The following is a 23,067-nucleotide window of genomic DNA, read 5'->3' as shown; positions in this document are numbered from 1 at the left end:
TGTAAATCCCAGAGGATAACCTCGAATTGTAACAACTCCCATTGTGAGTGCACCAGTTGTTGAGGCTGATGAAAGTTCTGAATTAGATACCCCAGAAAATAAAGAGACACCGGCGAGGGCATTGGATGTTGTGAAAACTAAGAGTTTGAGGAGATCTTGAAGGGAACACTGAAGTTGCAATTTATAAAAGGGTACAACAAGGAAGAACTGTTGTTCCTATGTAGAGAAGCTGCTAGGCATGCATGTAAGGATTAAGAAACAAAGAAAAATAGCTGCAGAATATGGGGTTGATTTATTTAAGAGTCCAACTTTCCAGAAGAAATTTAGGATGTTCATGACTGAGCAAGCTCTGAACAATATGCAAACGACTGGTTTTAAATTGCATTTAAGGGAATTAGTTGGGAGGATCCAGAAAAGGAGTGGTACTCAAAAGACCAAAGAGCAGTAGGATAATAAAATGAAGAAGAAAAAGAAAGGACAGTGATACTGGAGGGCCACATGGGGAGGCTAGCAACAGTGACTCAGAGGTTAGGACATACCCATTGAGAGAAGTGCACGGGGGTGCATATGTTCATGTACCTTGGAGTTGTAGTGAACTTTTCACATTTATAAATTAAGTTTAAAAAACTGTGAGAAAATCCTAACCTTTGGTACACTCAAGTCGAGAGGTTTGCGAAGACTTACAAGGTGCTTTGGAAGGATTTGGATACTTTCTTTGACATTGTTGTTCCACCCAACTTGTGGGCTAAGTGGTCATGCAGCGGCCGAATGTAGAACCGGCAAGGGATGCTCAAATGCATGCTCCTTCTACAGTTATTATGGACAATTATAATCAGGTCTTTAAATGTTTGAAAACTAAGGTTTCCCACAAAGAGACTATTGGTTAAAGATCTCAAGAACTACTCAAGCTTCCAAAAGTCAGTGAATGCTAATTGTAAAAGAATAATGAGGTCTTCCGGCAGCAAAGTGGCACTGAAAAGCCTGAGCAATTAAATATCAGTACTTTTGTGTCTCGTATTGTTTTTGGTTTACCTCCTGAAATTAGCTCACACATCCAGCAGAATGTGATTTGTTGGCAGACAAAACCCTTAGATGAGATCTCGCGATATGCACAGTACTGCAGTGATGATTTGGAAGCGAGGCAGAAGAAAATCAAGGATAAATTCATGTTGGCTAAAAGTTAGCCCAGAAAGGATCTCAGAACGGCACGTACAAGGCGAATTCTGGTTATTGTTCTGGTGTTGGTACTGGAATGTAGGAAGTTCAACATCATGGTGGGGGTCAGATGACGCAGGATGGAGATGGTGTCCCATTACTGAAACAATTGGGCCACTGGAAGTGAGAGTGCAGGATCCAACTCACATGCAAGCAGATGGTCAGATATCAAATGTGAATGCTGTGCCAGCTCCAAACATGCAAATGCCAAGACCTCAGAACCTTAATATGCCTCTAGTCCTGTTACTGCAAAATTATCTGAATACCCTGAGGTTTAACACAAACCTAAATCCCAAAATTCAACAGAACCTCTTCTCAAATACTGACAACCTTCAACAGTTCCCGGTCTTCAATAGCTTTGGAGATTTAGGATCTGATCAATCACAATGACGGTGTCTGAGAGGGGAGAAAGATTGCTTGCTTGGCGCAGCCTTTGAGGTAGACCAGAATGGCCCATACGTAGATGGAGAGGTGAATTGCCACCTGCATTCATTTTTGATATCCACCAGTGCTAGCTGTTCTACTGTAAGGACAGTGGAAGTCTCAAACCCACCCCTCTATGGAAAACAAGTCCAAGTTCTAGGTATCTCCAATAAAAAAAATTGTGAACCCTGTTTCAGTTAAAGTCCCTGTGAAGACAGATCCCCTTGAAGAGGACCTCCAATTTGTGATATGTGATTCTAGCCCAGTTAACCTATTAGGTAGGGACCTTTTGGGTAAACTCAATTGTGTGATTTACGGTACAACGGATGGCGTCAAGCTTCAAACATACGATGAGGGTGCAGACTTTAAACTGAGCACCTACATGCTGGCCCTTCCCTGTTTTGGGCTGCACCCTGTTTTGACAAAGGAAGACATGCCCAGGCCTTAAAGAATTCCGTGATAGAGGAAGTCTGGGATTATACTGGCAAAGATATAGGCCGTATCAAAGATTTACAATCTGTGAAAATTACTATAAAACCAAATGCAGAATTTCTTCAATACAACCTCTCAAAGCTGGTGGCTTGGATTACTACTGTGATTGAATCCATGTTGGAGCAAGGCATTTTAAAGGAGATCTTAGGGAGTATATGTAACTCCAGATTTTGGGGATACAGAAACGAAATAAGAAGTGGTGGATCATGCAAAACTTGCGACAGATCAATAATATTGTCATCCCATATTGTCCTGTGGTACTGAATCCTACTGTGATATTGTTCCAGGTACCTTGCGATGCTGAATAGTTCACAGTCATCGACCTATGCCAAGCATTCTTTTCCATTCTGTTGCATGAGCACAGCCAGTTCCTCTTTGCATTCCTGTTCCAAAAAAGAGTTTTGGCAAGGTGCTAAGTTCTTCAAGGGTATATAGAAAGCCCCTCAATCTTCAAGCAGATATTGAAAAAGAATCTGGATACCCTACAATTGTTGTGCAACTGAGTCCTATTCAATAAATCGACAGCCTACTGGTGGTGTCGCCAACACCAGAGGCACGCAGACAAGGTACTATTGCCTCTTGAATAATTTGGCCTAAAATGGACATAGAATGTCCCCCAATCAAGTTGCAGTACTGCCAGAAAAAGTCCTGTATCTAAGATATCGCTTTGAGAAAGGAATAATAAAAAAGTGTCTCAAAAAAGAATCTCTGTCATGTAAATAAACTCTCCCCAGATGCAGAGAGGGGTCAGGATATTTCTGGGAATGGTGGGCTACTGTCGTCAGTGGAATCACAACTTTTCCCTAAAGCCAGAGCCCCTAAAGAGGCTTACACACAAGAATGTGACTGATCCACTACCATGGGACAATAAATGTAGGGATACCTTAGTCGAGCGGAGTGAAAGACTGCCGCTCCCTGGCTCTGGGAATGCCTAACTATGACAAATCTTGCTCTGATAGTGAAGGGTGATGCCTAACAGTACTAACACAGACTCATAGTGATTCCAAACGCCCCATTGCATGTTTCTCACCCACTCTTGACCAAGTAGCCGCAGTGTTGCCAGGCTGCCTAAAGGCAGTGGCTACAGTTGGTGTCAGCGTTCAGCTGTGTGAGGGCATCGTAATGGGATATGCTCATCATGGTCCCACACTCTGTGGAAATTCTGCATACCCACACTCGAACTCAACAAATGACTAATAGCCGACTGACAAAATAGGAGGCTATCCTCGCTGCAGATAACATCATTCTGCTGAGGTGCTTCAGTTTCAACCCTGCCACACTGTCTCCTTTGCCTGTTAATAATGAAAAGGATGATGGGATAGACAATTATTGCATTGAGGTGACTGAATTGTGTACCAACCGAATGCCTGATATTTGATTATACTGATTATATGCTGTTTGTGGATGGCTCCTGATTAAGAGATGAGCAAGAGATTTGGACAGTCGCATATGCCGTTTGCACCTTAGAAGGTGTAGTGGAAGCCTCCTATTTGCGCCATGTAACTTCTGAACAGATGGCTGAATTGATCACCCTTACCAGAGCTTGGTGTCTATCTGTTGATTTGAGAGTCACCATCTACACTGATAGTCAGTACGGCTTAGACATGGTCCACTATTTTGGGGAGCTGTGGTCTCAGAGAGGTTTTATGACTTAATCTGGCTCTCCCATAAGGAATGGGCTATATGTTATGAGTTTACTGTAAGCATTGCAAAAGGCTGCTGTGATAGTTGTGGCTAAGTGCGCAGCACACAAGAACAGAAATATTGCTTAACGCTGGCAACTGCTAAGAGGATGAGATAGCCAGATATTGTGCTCTTGGGTTTTGCACCTTCAGGTTAGATTTTCAAACAAGACAGAAAGTGATACTTCTATTCATCTGTTGTTGACTGTTGATGATATGTGGGAAGAGGTTGCAAGAAGAGGCACTAGAATGTGAACAGGAGAGGTGAATCAAAGATGGGTGTACGAAAAATGAGGATGAGGTTTGAGTTTCAGTAGATGGAAGACCTGTGTTTCCTGACTCCATGTTGCCCGCCATGGCCCAATATATTCATGGTGCTTCTTGCACAGGGCAAGACGTGATGATCCATCTCTTTAGTACTCAATGGTCTAATCTCCATATTGTTGCAGCAAAATTATGTCATCGATGTGCCTCATGTCAACGGTTAAATGCACGGAGGCAAACTGAAGTTCCCACAAGCCACATAGATGATCAGGTGCTCCTTTTAATTGCATGCTGCTTAGCTTCTTTGAGAAGCCTGTATGCAATGGGCTCTGCTAAATTTTGGTGGTGGTTTGTCCCTTTTCCACATGAGTGGAGGCATATCCCACTAGGAGAAATGACATTCTTACGGTGGCCAAACTATTGCTGATGGAATTGATTCCCATTTTCTCTAGAATCAGATTGTGGTAGTTACTTCAAAAATGAGGTGCTGAAACCTTTGTGTGCAGCATTACAAGTAGATCAGAGGTGTTCCACTGTAGTTACCGACCTGAGGCCTCAGGCATAGTAAAGCAGACAAATGGCACACTGAAGTCTCGTCTTGTGAGAGTGTGTGTAAACACGTCTTTGAAATAGCCGGACACCCTTCAGTGGTACTTATGAGTCTGAAAAGTATTTCAGATCAGAGGGCAGGATTGTCGCCCCCTGAAATCTTCATGGACAGAGCCATGAGACATCATGCAGTGCCTGCAAATGTGCTAGAAACTATTACAGATGATATGGGTTTTCACGACTGCAAAGGTCTGGCTGATGTGGTGCGTACTGTCTCTTACCATGTTGAGTTGGCAACTTCCTTATCAAGGCAAGAACAGTGCCATGACCTCAGTCTAGGCATGTGGTGAATGAGCAAAGAGCAGTCACAGTAGCCCTAACTGGAGAAACTCTAAGTGTAGACTCTGAGTCTGGAGAGGGGATAAGCACTTCAAACAGAGAGAAGCTAAGAAGCTAAACATGGCTAAGGAGGGCTGAAAGCCTGAGTTTCTGCGCCTGAAGAACGTATCCTGGACACTAGCAACAAGGAGTCCGAGACAAGTGAGCAAAGTGACAGTCACCACAAACAGCCAGTGGTCAAGAGATCAAGAAGAACTCAGGTACCTAGTCAGAGTTACTCTGTTCCCAAAAGGACATATTTTCCTGAAAGTGTAGCTGACTTGAAAACATATGAGAGTGAAAATCGACAAACTGTTTTTGAAAAACCTCTAGGATTATAAAGCTGTCACACTTTGACAGATTTTTGATTTTGACTGATCTGAAGTCAACAGACATCTATGAATGACTGAACCTTTGAACTGACCTTAGTGATGATACTTAGGGCCATGGCTCCAGTAGAAGAGTAGAGGTGTCAATTTAGGAGACGGACGTAGGGTTAGGGACTTACTTTGAAGCAATTGAATTTGATATCCGTAGTGAATAAGTCACCAGTTTTACTAATTTACACCAAGTATAAGCAACCAGTCCGATTGATTTATGTTATTTTTGAGTCTTGCATTTTTCCTTTCTGAGTCACGAGAAGCCATGTTGAGTTTTTAGCTAAATCAACATACAACAATAAAGGTCATAGTATCAATTATTTCTATTATATTTATAATCTGCTTATAAATAAGACTGAGTTCCTCTACAGAGCAAGTTACTCCTAAAGTTAAGCCTCCTAACATTTATGTAGTGGAGCAGCCTGGATTTCACCTGGCCATATTACATAGAGAGAGTTCTGAGGCCAATTTCCCATCAAAGGTTGTGTTCAATCTTTTGTATGAGTGTTCCCGTTTAGTGCATGCAAAGGATTGCTATGTATGCTCCCATTTGCCCGCATCTGTAGCTGAGGGTATAACCTATTACCATATCCCCTTACTTATGGCATTGCTTATCCTATAATTTTGAGTCTTTTATATCATCAGGGTGATTTTTTATATTTTTAAAATTATGACCTAGTTCATTCAGAGGTGCCCATGTATAAACATTTCAACCTTCGCACTAATGTTAAAACCTTGGATACTGTGTGGCACTTCTTTAGGTCCCAATTTAAGCTTGACACTGCCCAAGCCCCCAGACAAATCTGACCTGCAAGTTGAATAAAGTTGAAAAAGATTTTATGTACGATTGGGAGGAAAGGCAAGAAGAATTTGCACAGACAGCAAAGAGTATAAAAGGTGAATCTAAGGTAGCGTTGTGAAAGAAAGAGGAGAAGTATGGATTAGCTGGAGTGCAACCAAAATTGATCAGCAGCAAGGAAAGTTATGTTTCATGAGAAGAAAGGAAAATGTTTGGCATTCCCAGAAGGTGGATTGGAGTGAATACCCACATAGATTTGAGGTTTTAGGATCTATGGATTAGATTTTTGCTGTATTTTATGTGAGACTATTATGCGTTTCGAAGAATGCATATTTTAAGCTTCCTGCAAATTGGGTTGGGAGTTGCTACTTAGTACCCCAAGTTATATCTTGAACACAAATTAGGTGATTGGGGAAAACCGTTACGTGTCCAACAATGTGCCACATAACAGCAGTAAGGTCAGCAAGTATGTAAGAAATATAATAAGTCTATCAAAAGCCCTTAAAGAGCTGGACACAACAGGTACCTGGGGAGGAATTGGAGAGAGATTTTCTGATGGAGGCAAATGGCTAAGCAAGATTCGTACTGGATTTTTAGACTCTATATTTGTACCGTTATTAATTATTGCAGTTTCTGTGATTTGTTTGGTCTCTATGGTGTAGGTTTTTAAACTGATGAAGGCAAAGGAAGATTTAGAGCGAAAAGGAGGCTATAGATCAGCACAAAAACGGGGTTGAAAAGGAAATGAGAGGAGCAAGAACAGGAGAGGCAGTGCTGTGCTTATGATGAATTAAAAGAGCTAGTGAAATCTAGCTGTAAAGAGCAAAAGTAGACAACCGGTTCTGAAGCTGCATGAAGGGAAAATTGTGAATGTTTTGTGTGATGGCTATGCGAGCCATCATTGGTAACGTACTGTCACTATTTTTCATTTCAATTTAATGAAACATTGCTATACAACACGTATAGTCATTGCTTACATGTATGCACATATGATTTTATATTTAGACTAATTATGAAGATTTTTACATTAACAGTTGACCATAGTGTTCACATGAACTAAGCAGGAGGCATTATAGGCCTCAAACGACAGGATCCGTGTTAAATGAAATCTATTTTTGCTTGATGTGCATAACCTTTCTCTCTTTCCAGGCACCAAGAGTTCCCACAATCTTATATTGATAGAGTTCTATGGGAAGGTCATTGCTGCTGCATTTTAACAAGTTGGACGATGGTTCTCAGCAGCTGCATGAAAAGGGGGCCAAAGAAGAAGAATCCTCCCTTGTGCCTTATCTATGAAGGCCACGGTGATAGAAAATTCTACATTGTATTACTTGTGAATAGTGGGCTGACACCAGGGACATCGTGAATATTAAGTTTGATTGGGTCTTTCCTTTGTGGGAACCTTAGGAGTTGTATCTTTCATGATTTAATTTTGCACTTTGATATTGGACAGTTGGACTTGCTGACTCAACTGGTTCTAGGCCACACCCATTCTGCCGGCCACTTGCTTGACCCAGTTTTTTCCAATCTTCCTGCCCTCAGAGTAAATACTCCTATCCCAATGAGTTGGTCCGATCATTATCCGATACCCATGACACTAGGGTTAGAGCCCTCTCAGAGGGTGGTTCAGAAGTCATTCTTTAAAAGTCCCTGGCACAAACTGAACATTGATCAATTTCATGCCCTCCTCTCTATGCATACCCTCAGCATGCCGGATGACCTTGATGCAGCCGATAAAGCTCTATCTCACTAGATTCTGCAGCCTGTTGACACACTGCTAAGTGGTCTAAGAGTCGCAATAGTAAATCCAGTCCATGGTATAACAGTAAGCTCACTACTATGCGGAAGCATGCAAAAGGTTGGAACAGGCATGGAGACGGGATTATGACCTGGTCCTGAAGGGGCATTATCAGGCAGTCATCAAGAATTATCACAGGGCAATCCAGAAAGAAAGGGCGGCCTACTTTGCTGACAAAATCAGGCGTAGCAGCAATTCCGCTAAAAGTATTTTTTCTATACTTAAAGATCTTAAAGCGGTAGGGTCCTCTACAGCGCATTTCATTTCATCTGACTAGCAATGTGAGGATCTTGCCGCCTTCTTCATCAAGAAGGTGGAGAACATCTGTAGGACCTTCCCCCTCACCTTCATGAGTTTAGGTCCCGTTCATAGACCCCTCTCCACCCGCACACTCGCTGTCTTCTCTTCGGTCTCCCAGCATGAGTTGTGTACGTTATGTAGCAGGGTTACATCTGGTTCTCCTGCAGATCCTCCTAAGCTTGAGCAATTTTTGAAATCTCTGCCTTTGCTCCTTACACCTCTTTGTCAGTTGATTAACATGTCCCCGTCTATGGCGGTTGTCCTTAGGGCTTGGAAACAAGCCAGGGTGGTCCCTCTGTTAAAGAAACCTACACTGGACACCGCCAAACAGGAGAATTTTTGCCCCATCTCTCTCCTGCCGTGGGTGTCCAAGATCGCTGAGGCTTACATTAATTCCATTCTGACAGGATTCCTGGAATACAACAGCATGCTTGACTCCTCTCAGAATGGTTTCTACACGGGTCACAGCACGGACTCTGCTCTCCTAGCAGTGACTGAACATCTGAGGGTAGCCTTAGATGCCAGGTGCACTTCGGCGCTGATTTTATTAGATCTCAGTGCCGCGTTCGACACAGTATCCCACCAGATCCTGCTGCAATGGTTGGAGGAGGCTGGCATCGAGGGCCCTCCAGGTGGCGCCCCCCCCCTTTCGCCTCCTCGATACATTCTATCAAACAAGAGGTTCCACAAGGCTCAGTGTTGAGCCGTACGCTATTCAATCTGAATGTCCAACCGTTAGCAGCTGTGGCCAGGAGCAGAGGACTAACGGTAGTATCATATGCTGATGATACTCAGTTGGTAGTAGCACTCTCTGATGACTCGCAGGATGCTTTCAAGTTCCGGAGCGATCTTGCAGCTGTTGCAGAGTGGATGACTGCCAACTGCCTCCAGATTAACGCCAGCAAATCTGAGGCTTTGCTTGTAGGGAGAGACTCTGAGCTGTGAAGCGAGCGCTGGTGGCCTGCGACCTTGGGATGTGCACTCGCCCTCAAACAGTTGGTTAAAAATATGGGTGTATGCCCTCAGTTTCCAGTTCCAAACCAAAAAAGTTGCGGGGACCTGCTTTGGACACCTGCGTGGGCTCAAACCGCTGCTGGGTTTCTTTGATCCTTCTATTCGTCAATTCATCATCCAGGCCTCCATCATGTCTAGGCTAGATTATGCCAGTTCACTCTACCTGGGGGTTAACAAGGCTGAAATTCTACGTCTGCAGAGAGTTCAAAATGCGGCTGCTAGAACTCTCCTTGGCCTTCCTAGAACTTGTTCTACGACTAACGCCATCCGCTGACTACATTGGTTGCCGGTGGCAAGGCACGCCGAGTTCAAGTCCCTTTGCATCGCCTATAAAATTATGAATCTCTCCTCTCCAGGTATCCTGGCAAACCTGCTCTCACCCTATACACCCACTCGCCAACTTCGATCTATGGGCCAGCATCTGGCAGTTTTTCTCTGGATGAGGAGGGTGCGTGCAGGAGGATGCTCTTTCCGCTCCCTGGCTGCAAAACTCTGGAACTCTCTTCCTGTGCACATCCGCAGCATGGACAACTACCGGACATTCTGTAAGGCCATTAAAACGCACCTTTTACCTTTGCTTTAGGCTCAGCCTTCAGTTTGTAGCCTCCCAATTCCTGTCTGTTAGCGCTGGGACGCCCCTTTGCTGGGGCAGCTGTGCGCTATACAAAACTCATAACATAACAATTGCAGGCAGACAACCTTTTTCCTTTTTTGAGATCTAATCCTCTTTTCATTTATGCTCATAGAGTTAATTTTTAGAGCAAGCACATTTCTTCTCATACTGATTAGAACCTTCATTTGGTACTATATTTGCTGACATCTGCTGCATATGAATTTCCCCAACTTTGCCCGCAACTTTAGTTTTGCATTAGGGAGTTTTCCTTCAAGGGAAACTATGCTCTTTAGAATTTGTTTACTCTATTTTTTTAATAACTTGACTTCCCATTTGCTGCTTGGTTTGCCTGGACTACATTTACTTATACTATAACCAGGTGAGTATTGATTTATGACTAAACTGATTTGAGTTTGTAACTTTACTAATGTGTTAATAAAACCTTCATGGTTTGCAAATCCATTCCTCTGTTATGGAGGGGCACAATTATGCTACTGAATTTGATGATTCAAGCCTCAGTTCTAAACAAATACCCCTCGGAGTAGGTTTAGCAGACTTCAGTTTGCACTACACCTGCAAGTTGCAAACACTATCCTTCCCTCCCGCTATCAGCTGTGATGCCACTCCCTACAATGTGCATCTGTCACACTCCTCCATATCTGCATCATGTGTTTTCAGATCATTCCGCACAGCTGCTGCTTAGCCCCTGCCAACGAATCGCATGTTATGTCAATATCCTAGCTTCATGCAAATATTGGAAAAAACTGTGATTCACAAAATGAAGCTTGTATTCACTCTGTCCCAGTAAGGCACAGCAAGTGAGCCTGAAGATTACTACAAAGAAATCAGAAGTCACTGCACTCAACATCCCAAACCCTTCATCAAACAGGGTGGATGACCTAGTCATGACTGCAGAGTTCACATACGTAGGCAGTACTATCACGACTGACTCGATGGAGGGGCAGGCATTGACATCAAAAGCAGGCTGAAGAAGGCCAGGAATGCCTTCAAGGTGATAAACCATGTGTGGAGGTCATCACAGTACAGTTCCAACACTAAGCTGAGGCTTTACCAGAGCTGCATTCTGTCCACACTCTTGTATGGATCAGAATGCTGGTAGATGACAAAAAGCGACATCACCAAACTGTCTTCCTTCCACACCAGTAACCTGAGAAAATCTTCCACATTTTATGGCAGTGAGTTATCTCCAGCCAGGAACTGGTCACTAGATGCAAGCAAGTGAGCATGGACACCATCATAGGACACACCATCAAAAGAGAAAAAGATTCCATCACAAGAACATCTCTCCAGTGGACTCCAGAAGGCAAACGCAGAGAGGCAGACCAAAGAACACCAGGAGGCGAACTGGAGATACACAACTGAAGACCCTGAAACACAGTTGGGACACCATACAGTAACTTACCCAGACAGAGTGGAGGTCCTTTATTTCTTGCTCTACACGACAGTCAGCATAACTGGCAGTAAGTAAGCAAGCAATCCCCTCAGTCCAAAAACAGGCCAGCATATCAAATAAAGCAACAGACCCAAAAGAAGCCACAATCTGACAGACAAGAAAGAAATTCCAGAAATAATTCAGGCACCCAAGCAACGCCCCGACTCAAACGGATGAAAGTACAAGCCCTGAAGGGATATCACCCTCTAGACAGCTGAAACACTCCAATTCATGCTCCGACCCCAAAACCTCCAATACCACAAAGAAATCGAAGGGAAATGACCTGGGGACAAACAGATAACCCTGTATTCACACATCACCAGTCCCCTCCTGCCAAAAGTATATTAGAAGGTCATCACCCTCACCAACAGTACATCACTGAGGATGTCTTAAAAAAGCCTCATCCTATCCACCCACCACCTAGTCAAAGCCCTGCCACCTTTTACCCTAGGGGCGCCTTAGCAAGAGCATCTATAATGGCTGCCTTTAATAAACACTAACATTCTTACCAGATGCAACAACAACTGTATTCCAGCATAGTCTTCCGAGCAGCTGGCCAATTAAAGGGAACCTCTTGATTGCTGCTGTGAAATTCTGTAAGAGAAAAAACAGAGATGATAAATAAAGCAAAATATGCTACACATGCTCTTTTCCTCAGAAGTCACAGATCTGATCACACAGAGACAGGGATTCATTGCAAAAATCTGTGCAATGCGAGACTGGTTTCTTTCCATCCTCCCTCTTTGTATAATGAATGAAGGCTTGAAACAGCTTCACCATCTTACACAGAAAATGTTCAAATGTGTCATAGTTGCCAAACACAGCATTCAATTTCAAATTAACTATATTCCTCACATAGGAGTTTAAAAAAATAAGTCATGACAACATGCATTTTAGCACATTTGGTATGACTTTTTACATTTGGAATGTAATTTTACAAAAGGAAAAAAACAGCGAGTATTTATTTTCACTCCTGATTACTGTTTGCTCTTTAATTTCTTATTTAATATTAAGGATTATGACCTGACTTAGCTTTTCAAAATTTGCCTCCAGGTCATACTCAACGGTCATGCTTTTATTTTCTTGCACCGAAAAAGAGGGAACACACTGCTTATTTCCAGTAGGCAGGAGGCCAGGTTTTCTCACTTTAAAGAGAAAGCTGACGACTCGGCTTTTTGAACAGCATCCTTTCTGTCCTTTTTTCATTTAGATTTCAATTCCAGTCTAGTGCCAGGACACCCTGAATTTGGGCATTAGTTCACTCCATAAATATTTAAAATAAATGTTACTCTATGCATAAAAGAATAAAATCATTTTATGAGTGGTTTTAAATACTCTCAGGTATAATCAATCTCTAGAACAAAAAGTGATAAATTAAGATTAAATCTCCATCATTGTTATTTGAGTGCAAAATCTTCTGTTGACTTGACAACAGATTACTGGGGATCACCAAACACTATAAATTGTAGGACGATTTTTCCAAATCCATTCATGGAAAATACAATCGTTAAACGAGTAGGTGTTAATACAGGTTGGCATTTGTGGACTTCAGTATTAAGGCTAATGATGGAAGATGTGCATGTTTTTTAAGCTGCTCTTTTTAGGTCTCGCTGAGCCCAGCGCATGCGCTGGCTCTGAGAGACATTTTGTATGTGAGTTTTCAAAGTGCTGCTGGCTGGCCTAGCGCTTGCGTTCATGCGACTGTGCACGCACGAACGGCTAGCCTTCAGCAGCACTTTGAAAACTCGTGCGTCATCGCGATCACTTTCGCTTTCAGAGCGATCGCGATGACGCGTGCTTTACAATTACACAGAGAATCAGGCTCAAAGAATCTTCTTATGCTAAGGCAGGGTAACATTTTACCACGAGTTCACAAAGGCAAACATATTGCAGTTAGAAGCCTCTGGCAAAACTGTTCAAGTGAACATTGTAAATTATGTGTGAAAAGGTTTCAGCATTCATTCAGCTCCCAGCCAGCCAAATGTATCCCTTCTGTCCTCCCCTTGCCCCGCTCTGCCCTTGCACTGTTCTCTGTGACACTGCAGAGCAATCTGCTCCCCCCCCCCACCCCCATCTATCTCCATACGCTGTCCAGCTGCCGCTGCCTCATGAGCGAACCCTCGGAGCCCGACCCCTGTCCCCATTACTTTCGCTTTACGTCTCCTTTTGAGCTTGCCCTTTTTTAGCCCTGCTGCACTAGATCTGACATATTGTCTTCCAGAGTGAGCAGGGTTGTTCATGAAAATGTACAGCAGACACACATTAATAGGAGTAGGGTGATAGGTGCAACTGGCTGTCGTGGTGACATGTTATGCCATGTCCTACAGTTGTTGTATTATATAGGCCTGTGCCATTTTTTGCTACACTGGTGTAATGGAATTCAGATATAGCTCCCCACTATATTTACACTACACAATCCTGTATCGTCTCCCATTACCCCCGGTACAGTCCTCCATTCCCCCCCAGGCTAGGTTTGCATTACATGAAGGCCAGTACGTATTAACACAGTCTCTAATTCCTACTAAGGATGGTTCTGTTGTTTTGTTATTTAGTTCGGGGCATTTTAAAGGGTGTTCTAAATTCTGCACACACGTGTCCTGAGTGCCTAGGTAACTAACCACTGAATGAAAAATGTTCAAATACTGTCAGTGTAGAGAGCAGAGACGTCTACTGAAAGGGAATGGTCCATGCAGGCACACCTAGATGTTTTGGCCTAGTTCCATCTGTCAGTACCTGTGTACCGACACACCGTGGAAAGTGTGCCACGATGGCTGTGTTTTACCAGCAAGGTCCTGAACCTTCATTTCATCGGCAACTGGTACTCTTCCTCTCTGGGTCTTATCTGCCACTTACCTCTGCTCAGACTGCTGTTGGTGCATACATTTGTATATCACACCGGCTGGAATTTCGAGACTCCTATTACAGAGAAAGCTTTCCTCACATACTAACCAAATACAATACAGTCAGCAACAGTGTACTTTTCCCTCCTGTACAGAACAGTGTCAGCATAAGTGCAAGCTTCCCTCTTGCCAGAACTACAACAGCACAGGCACCTTCCCTACAAAGTACATTACCAGTATGATCAGCGCAAGCTTCCCAGATATAGTCTATACGAAGGGCAGCAGTGCAAGCTTCAGAGATACCAAGTCTATATGAAGGTCAGCGCAAGCTTCCCAGATACAGAGTCTATATGACCGACAGCAGAAGTGCAAGCTTCTATTACAGAACGTACAGGCACAGTGTGTTGCAAGATTCCATTACGTAGAGAGCAAGTACAGTACAGTCAGCAGTAGTACACGCTTCCTCATACTCCCACAGAACTAATAAAGTACAAGCAAGTACTGAGCAAGCTTATCTTACATGAAAACGGTACTATGCATGTAAGACCAATTTATTCTGGTCCCACACGGATGAATGTTTTGTTTCCCTGCAGTATTGTTTTCTCACGGGTATAGAAAAATATCTTCATAGCAGTAACATTAATAACTTGACATGCCCTTAAAGTAAAGGAATACGACCCTTGCAAAGTTGGAAGATGTTTCAAATACAGCTGTGGATTTTAACAGAACATTTCATATGAGGCCTTAACTCGAGCTGCCAAGGCAGCTACTTGGCATTCATTCTAGCAATTAATGTCATTTACCACTGATGTTCCCGGTTTACAGTACTGTTGCACTCCAAGTGGATCGCCAGCTACTCACTGTTGGGACTTGACTTTCAGAGGATAGCCGGGTTGATCAGTGTAGCTTTATTCTAGGATGTGGGATGGGATTACACACCTAGAAACAGTATAACACAGCCAATAACTTGTCTTAAATTCAATGGACAGACAGTTCTCACCTTTCTATTTTAAACAAGCATTGGCATAGCCAATAGGTCTCGCATTTGGGACCTTATAAGTATTTAGTTATGCAGCACAATATCATTGGTACAACAGCATCAACTGTTGCATGGCTAAACACTTATAAGGTCCCAAAGGCGAGACCTATTGGCTATGCCAATGCTTGTTTACGTGGCCTCACGTATTCATTCAAGGCCTAATGTTCTTTATTATATATAACACAGACTAAACCAGAGGCTTCCTGATACTCACCATGCATTTAAACAATGTAACTTAGCATGTAAGTATTTCAAGTAAACACTAGCACAAAATAGAAGCACTGTGATTCAATTCTCAATAGCATTTTCCCCATTGTGGATAACTTCTAGCGAAGCCCCTGAAACCATGTATGGGCTCATTTTATTCTCAGTCCAGTTTTTGCTCGACACCCTTGACTTTTCTTTGAATGTCTCCACACTTACCAGTTCTCCACTTGTTGAATCTTTTCTCATCCCATTCTCTGTGTCTGACTTTACCATTATTCATCTCCCAGCTTTAAATTGTGCCTTGCATTCCAATGTTTTTCACCTCTCACCAATGGAGGAGCAGCAGCGCTTCTCCATCCATGTCGATAATGCACCAGTTGCTTGTTGCTACTCCTTTATGACCTCAAATGCATCCCTAGGCAGGCTCCTGTTCTGTGACAGTCTTTTGCTGGTGGATCCAATTCTTGTTCTAGGCTTAGCATATCTCCTGGTATTTACTAAACCTTCTTCTCATCACCCTTCTCCACACATTTGCAGGAACGAGCCTGTAGCAGTTACTTTTTCTGCCTCTCACAATTTCCTGGCTCCACTCCACTCTCCTGATGTTTTACAACTTTATTTTACCGTCCACAATTCTTACTGCATCATTCTCCTGAGCTTTATCCTCCAATCTTCCAAAACCTCTTCTTTCCTGAATTCATTACCTTCTGACCCAGGTAAACCGTCACTCCCATTTGTTTTGTATTCTTCCTCCTCTAGGCTTACTGGGAAATTGACGATCATCTGCCCTGCCTACTTTCACCCTTTCTCCCCATTTGGATTCATCACCAAACATTCCCTGCCACAATGACTGGGAGCTCTTCCTGAGGCCCTGTATTTTCTATAATTACAGCTCCCTCAGCAGCTTGCCCCACGTGACTGTGAATGGCAGGCGCAGAGAGAAAATTCCCCTATAATGCTGTGAAAGCTGTGTGACCCAACCCATGTTTGACTGTGAAAGTTAGAAATATTGCTTAACTTAACTGTAGTAGTCCACGATGTCTAATGTTCGAGCACTTCAAGACACAATGTGTATTTAGTACATTTCCTTCTACTTTGCCCTTTATGATAACTATCATAATTGTAGCCACTGTAGTGGTCAATAAAGTGTTTTTTTTTTTAAATGTTCACTTTCTCAAAAAAAAAAAAAAGAAATAGGCAAATTGGTTTACCCACCAAGGTCAGGACCAGCCACAGTACAATGGTCTCAGATAACGTCTTGGGGTGAAGGCGTGCATTTTGACACCTTCACTATTTGTTTCCCCTTTGTGGTATGGGAACATTCTACCTATAAACTCAGGAATGAAGAAACTTCAATTCCTATATCCCCTGACATGAAAGCTCTCTTGTTACGCCTTAGGCATTCCCATCTGATGTCAGACATGGTTTGCAGGTTCCCTGGCAACTCCAGTACAAGCCAGCACTCTTAAAACAGCCTTACAAGCTGTTAAACCCATCCTAAGGTGGACAGAGGGCGAGGCTAGGTGAAAAAGTCTAGCAATGACTCTTGATGAAGCAAGGTCTGTGTGAAAGGTGAGCCTGTGGAAGACATTTGGAAGTCCGTGAAATACCTTTTGGGGCATAAAAACATGCGAGGAGTATGTGATCTGAATATTTACGGGTGAAAACATATGACACCAAGTAGGTGATTCTGCGGCATTAGACAGTGTACTTGAAAATTATGGAATTACTTGATGCATGCCTACTGAGAGGTGATTGGTTGTGCATCAAGATACTTTATTTGCCACAGTGGTCAATGTATATATATGCAACACAATGAGGTGCCCACAGTAAGGAATACCCTTAGGTGGTGGCAGGGACAAGAGATAAGACTCCTGAGCTGATGTGACATGAATGTGACAGTTAATTATTATCCAAGTATGGCGTCACTATTGCTCACAAGCTCCAACTAATAACAGAGACTCCAAGCTGATACGACACTTTATTTTAGAACTGCCTCTAGGGTTCTCTTCTACAAGGAAAGGAACTTTGGTATATTAAAGGAAATATGAGCCTAAAATCATTCATGACAATTATAGTGTTTGACTAGAGAGGGTGCCCTCTCCTTCTGCCCATGACAAATGTCCAACCCATAGTTGTGGTAAGATATACGATAGAGTATACCTCTGAAGAGCAATCTCCTACTCACTTTTTCACGTTTGCAGTGTTCTCACTCGGTTTCTTTCTAGTATTACTGCTTGTGTTTGTACTCACTGTTGGGGTGCAATTAAAGATACCTTGAGCATAAACTTTGTTTTTTGCTTCTCTGGTATTCTACAATATCAGAAAACCAATCTTATAGGTGCCAGTATTTTGACCATTTAAATTAGGACATTGACTTTGTATGAATGCCTGTACAGATCGGATGGGCATTGTGCTCAGCCCTGAAGAAGGTCATTAATTCTTAGAGTTGTAACATAAGCTGAAACATGTGGGGGAAGTAGTGATGGTAGAGTAATTAAGGTCACTGTGCATTCTTAGGAGTATTTTGTAAACCTATCCAGGGTGCCACAAATAAAATTATTTGGTTTACCTTCGAGATCATTTTAGATATCTAGACTCCTATGATTAATCAGTGCTGTTTTAATAAGAGCGTAAATAGGAGGAGGAGTCCTCCCTGGCAGTGCCAGCCGGGATGAGGTAAGGATACCTATGATGAAGCATGTCACATCAGAGTGTGTGAAGGCTCCTTATCCAGAATCATTGGATCCCCTGGGACCATAATAGTCCCTGTAAAACGCAGATAACCCCATCTGCTGTGACATTGTTTCTTGAAAGGGAGGGTGTGTGGTATGTAATCAACTATTCTTCTCTCTCACCCCTTTTTTATTCAGCATACTATGTAGAAAAACATTTTGGAATGTCAGATTACCAGCCTTTAATGACAGTCAAGACCTATGGCACTGGATAATCATTCTAAAAAAATCAGCCATTTCTATAACCTTTATCATTGGCTTGTCACGAAAAGCAACTCAGGCCATCTGCATAACCTTTCCCACACTGCAACACTCAGGCATAAAGTCCGAACATGAAATCAGTTAGTAAAATAAGGTTCGATCCAGTCTAAGAGAGTTAATGATTTTCAAAGTGCATATCTTCTACACGCAGGATTTGCCACAAAAGGTAACCAATATGAAAATATTTGCCTACTACAGCAATCTATGAAAATCCATGCAAATACGAGCTTTAATAATATAATAATATGAGGATTCATATAGCCATGGAGCTAAAACCCTGAGCTAGCTGCAGTAGAACCCATCAGAAGCGAAAAGAGAGAAAGTGGGTCCAGTAAACAGATTATGTGGAACTAAAAGGCCAGGTTTTTAAAAGGTTCGTAAACCGAATCTCAGAGGGTGTGGCTCTTAAATTAGCTGGAAGAGCAATCAAATCCTTACCTGCCAGAAAGGCGAAGGAGCGTAAGTAAGTCTTTATTTGCATGATTAATTAAAACCTTTGCAATTTAATTTACATTGTACAATAAGGTAATAATGAAATGTGCAGAGTAAGTTAAGTAAAACATTATTTGCATTTTTCTCTGTGTGCCAATATTAAAATGAAGACGTTTCATGCAATAAAATCAATAATCTGTAAAATCGGCATTTGGTGACATTCAATATTAAAAACACGTTTCCCATTCCCTGGATGTGTCAAAGGTACGCGTATAATGTCATCTTGGCAACCCATGATGGTTGGGATGCAGCGGCCGATGGGCAGCTGGGAGCAGAATGTAATTCAAATGGACTGTCAGAAGATATTAAGAAGTTGGCAACTTAAATATTTATCGAAGAGTTCTTAAATATCCTTGCTGGGTGGAAAACGCTAGACGAAGTGCAAAATAGGCAATTGATGTTTGGGGCAATTGATGATTTTTTCTTTTCCCGATAGTAAAATCTCTAAGTTGGATCTGGGGAATTGTGCTAGTTTATACTTACAGGGGTGTGATACATTAAGCAACAGGACCTGCGTCGAGTTGACGATACAGAAGTTTTAGGGAGCTGGTAATTGAGATAATGTCGGAGTTAGTCTCCTTTCTGCTATGCTGAGAAACTTTGTGAGGCGGCAGTTTAATTGAAGGCCAGTAGGATTGAAGCAGAACTTCACTGCCTGCCTGCAGGTCGTAATGCCTTTTTGTTTGAAGGTGGGACGGAGCAGGGTGTGTCTGATGTCCAGTGGGCTTGGGCAGATGCAGATTACGTGCACAAGATCCTCGCTTCCGTTCCCACAGAGGCGGCAAGTATTTACTCCTGGTTTCCTTTCCCAGGGAAGTAGATGCGGGAGTAAGGGAAGGATGCCCAGGCGGTATCTTAAGAATGTCTCCTTCGACTTCATTTTAAATCCTGCACTTAAGTATGGTTGTGGTTTAAGGACTTTGTAATCATTGAGAAAAGACCAGCCGTATGCCCTTGTTGTCAAAAGTTGTTTTGTCTTCGATTATAGATATGGTTTTTGTTGCTTTTGTTACTGCCTTCTTGAAATTCTTGTGGGTTACAGGGGTGTCCCACAGATTCATTAGATCTAGTTTTGATAGGAAGTCTAAACGATACTCTGTCGGGTGAGTTACCTCGACCAGTCAGTTCAGTCCAAAGGTGTGAATTTAGTGAGCCTTGCTCAGCTCCCCTGGTCTTGTGCCAGTTTTTTTATGAATGCCCAACTCGTGGCCAGTCTGCTTCTGATGGCCAAATTCTAGCCCAATTTGGGCAGGATATGCGTAGGTCGGAATGTGGAAGATCGGTCTGTAGGCACTGATGATGATTTTGTCCAAACCGATGGCATCCCTCCCTTAAGGGAGGGATGCCATCGCTCCAATAAATCCAATAAGTTAGCATTGGTTGTAGCTTGGCCTGGATGACCTGTAGTAGTGGATCTAAGGTTAGGCCTGGTAGTGCTTTTTTTAGGGGTTTCACAGCTAGTGTCGTTGTGATTCCTTTCCAGCGCAGGGAAAACATCTGGTGTTTATAGGAGCCTCTGCAATCTAATAAGATTCTGAGATAGTTATATTCAGTTGCTGGTTCTAGGCGGTGCCCGTCCAGATACCAGTACAGCTTTTTCTTTCTGGTGTAGTTTATTGCCATAGTTTTTGTTTTGCTTAATTTGATATGTTGTGCATTTGATTGAGAAAAGTTGTTGGTAGTATCCAGTAGGTGCTGTAGTTCATCTGGCGTTCTACTTATTAAGACCAGGTCGTCTGCATATAGAAGGATGGAAAGGGACATTGGGTTACATGCATCAAACTTTGTAATTGCGATTCCTAAATTGCGATTTTTAAGAAAATCGCAATTTAGGAATCGCAATTGCTTATGCATGTAGGAATCGCAAAACAATTGCGATTCCTACACTTTCTTTAATTGCGACTCGCAAATTATGAATTGCAATTAAGGAATTGCTTCCCATTCATTCCTAGGGCCTAGAGGCCCATAGGAATGAATGGGAATTGCATGAGCAATTTCGAGTACCAAATAGATACTCGCAAATTGCGCATGCAATTTCAAGGGTGCCAAAAGGATACCCTGATGCACCCTTGAAATTGCCACGTTACCACATGTTGCACACACACATGCCCCAAGGGCATGTATGTGTGCAACATGGAACTTTGAAAAATGCACTTTTGTGCATTTTTCAAAGTTCTCGCAAATTACCATCAACTTTGAATTGATGGTAATTTGCGTTTCTTACTTGCGAAATCGCAAAATGTTATGGGTTAATGCATTGCATTCAGGGAATCGCAATTTGTGATTCCCTAAATGCAATCGCAATTTAAGTAATAGCAAATTTAGCGATTACTTAAATTGCGATTTTTGCATTTGAGATGATGCATCCCAAATGCAAAAATACCGGTCGCAAAAGAGCAGATTCTGCAAATCTGCCCCTTTGCGACAGGTATTTTGAATGATGCATGTGGCCCATTGTTCCTAGTTTCGGGGCATGTGATATGCTTTTTATCCAATTCCCCCGGGAGGTCTGCCACAAAGAGATTAAAGAGCGAGGGTGCTAAAACACACCCTTGTTTTAGCCCTTTGGAGGTGTTGATTCTCCTAGAAAGGTGTGTGCCAGCTACCAGCTTGATTTTGACCCAGGTGTCCGTGTGTAATAAGATCAGCTGGTAATAGGAACAGATGGTTTAGAAGGGCTGGCAGGATTCCCCAATTTTCTAGTTTCTGCCATAGTTTTGATGGTCTACAAACTCTACATGATCGAATGCTACGCTGTAATCTACGAAACAAAGAAATAGCATCTGCTTTGCCTCTTTGACTGCGTCAGTCAGCAGTGCCGGGGTCATGATGTTGGTGGTGGTTCCCATTTCTCTGCAGAAGCCGGTCTAGTTTACAGGGATGATGGATTTTAATAAAGCCCAGGAAGTTAGTTCTTCCAGGATCACTCCGACATATTATTTGGCTTTGTTATCGGTTAGAGTGACAAGACGACAATTGTTTGTGTTGCCCTTGTCTACCTGCTTGTAGAAGGGAGAGATTGTGGAATCCTTCCAGGATGGTTACTTTTTCCAGTACCTTGTTGAAGAATAGCGCCAGGGCTTTACTCCCGTACCCTGGATCATGTTTATACAAGATGGGCGGTATTCCATTGGGGCCTGGAGCACCTTCTGACCTCCCTTTGGCTATTTGCCTCCTGATTTGTAGCACTGATATTCCGTGATGTTCCTCGTTGCTGTTCTGAAGTGCCTCTGAGCCTGCTGCTTCTTCACCCACAGCGGGTTTTGGGCAGCTCTGTTTTGTCCCAGATTGTGTCTCTCTGTTCTATTTGGGTCCGGGCTCTCCTCTGTATTTTTCTCCTCCATTACCTTGTTTGCTGCTGGGTTCCTCCCCAGACTGTTCAACCTTTGGATTCCCGCTGCTAAAGTGGTTGTATAGATACTTTGCACAGTCTTCCTCTGAGATATGGGACTTTATTCCTTGGTGGCTTGGCTGCCGGAGGGTGTTGACTGTCCGCCAAAACCGGGCACTATTCTTGGTTTTTGAATCGTGCAACAACCGTGCCCACAGTGATTCATTTTCATGCCTTGTTTTGTCCCAATGTGTTCTTTTCAGGGTTGCCTTCAATTTCCTCAGATATCCTTGCAGGGCTGGGTTTTGAGGGTTCCTGCGTAGTTGCCTTGGTGTTTGGTTTATAGAGGGTTTAAGTCTTCTCATCTGGAAGACAGGGTGCTTACTGTTGCTCCTTTTTTCGTTTCTGCCCAGGTGGAAAATTTATCCTTGAGCGACTTCGTGAAATTCTCCCATGTAATTAAGGGATGGGTCGTCGTGTCGTTTTCTTGGCAAAGGAACGTCTTTGCAGATTCTCAACTGAATCAGAGCTGCACTTTATCCTCGATGATTTATTCTGTTCCAATACTATTACTCGCCTGGATTAAGGATTTGGCTTTTGCCTCGAGTGTCACCGCTTGCAGTAAGTGGTCACTTTGCTTGTTATCCCACTTGGTGGGGCAGTGGGAGTGTAATGAACGTGTAATCAAGGTGGGAGGTGATTGTTGAATGGAAGGTCGGGACCAGTGGATCATCCTCAGGGAGGCAGCCGTTTAGAGCTCTCGTAGTAAGTGAATTGATGTTCTTGATTGCTTGTTTAAGTG

At 42.9% G+C, this 23,067-nt stretch overlaps 1 protein-coding gene across 2 annotated transcripts in view; it reads right to left on the bottom strand.

The window, feature by feature from the left end:
• Positions 1 to 23,067, bottom strand: part of FANCC (FA complementation group C) — a 1,034,531-nt gene that overhangs the window by 962,517 nt on the left and 48,947 nt on the right. For both annotated transcript variants that reach the window (XM_085632903.1, XM_085632904.1), the window contains exon 3: positions 11,870 to 11,954. In XM_085632903.1, the coding sequence (XP_085489029.1) occupies positions 11,870 to 11,954 (85 nt within the window). The remainder of the gene's footprint in view (positions 1 to 11,869; positions 11,955 to 23,067) is intronic.

The sequence above is a fragment of the Triturus cristatus genome, chromosome 2_1 (assembly GCF_964204655.1).
Source record: "Triturus cristatus chromosome 2_1, aTriCri1.1, whole genome shotgun sequence".
Taxonomy (NCBI): Eukaryota; Metazoa; Chordata; class Amphibia; order Caudata; family Salamandridae; genus Triturus; species Triturus cristatus.
Note: the sequence above shows the minus strand (reverse complement) of the source record. Positions and strands in the feature narration are given on the sequence as shown.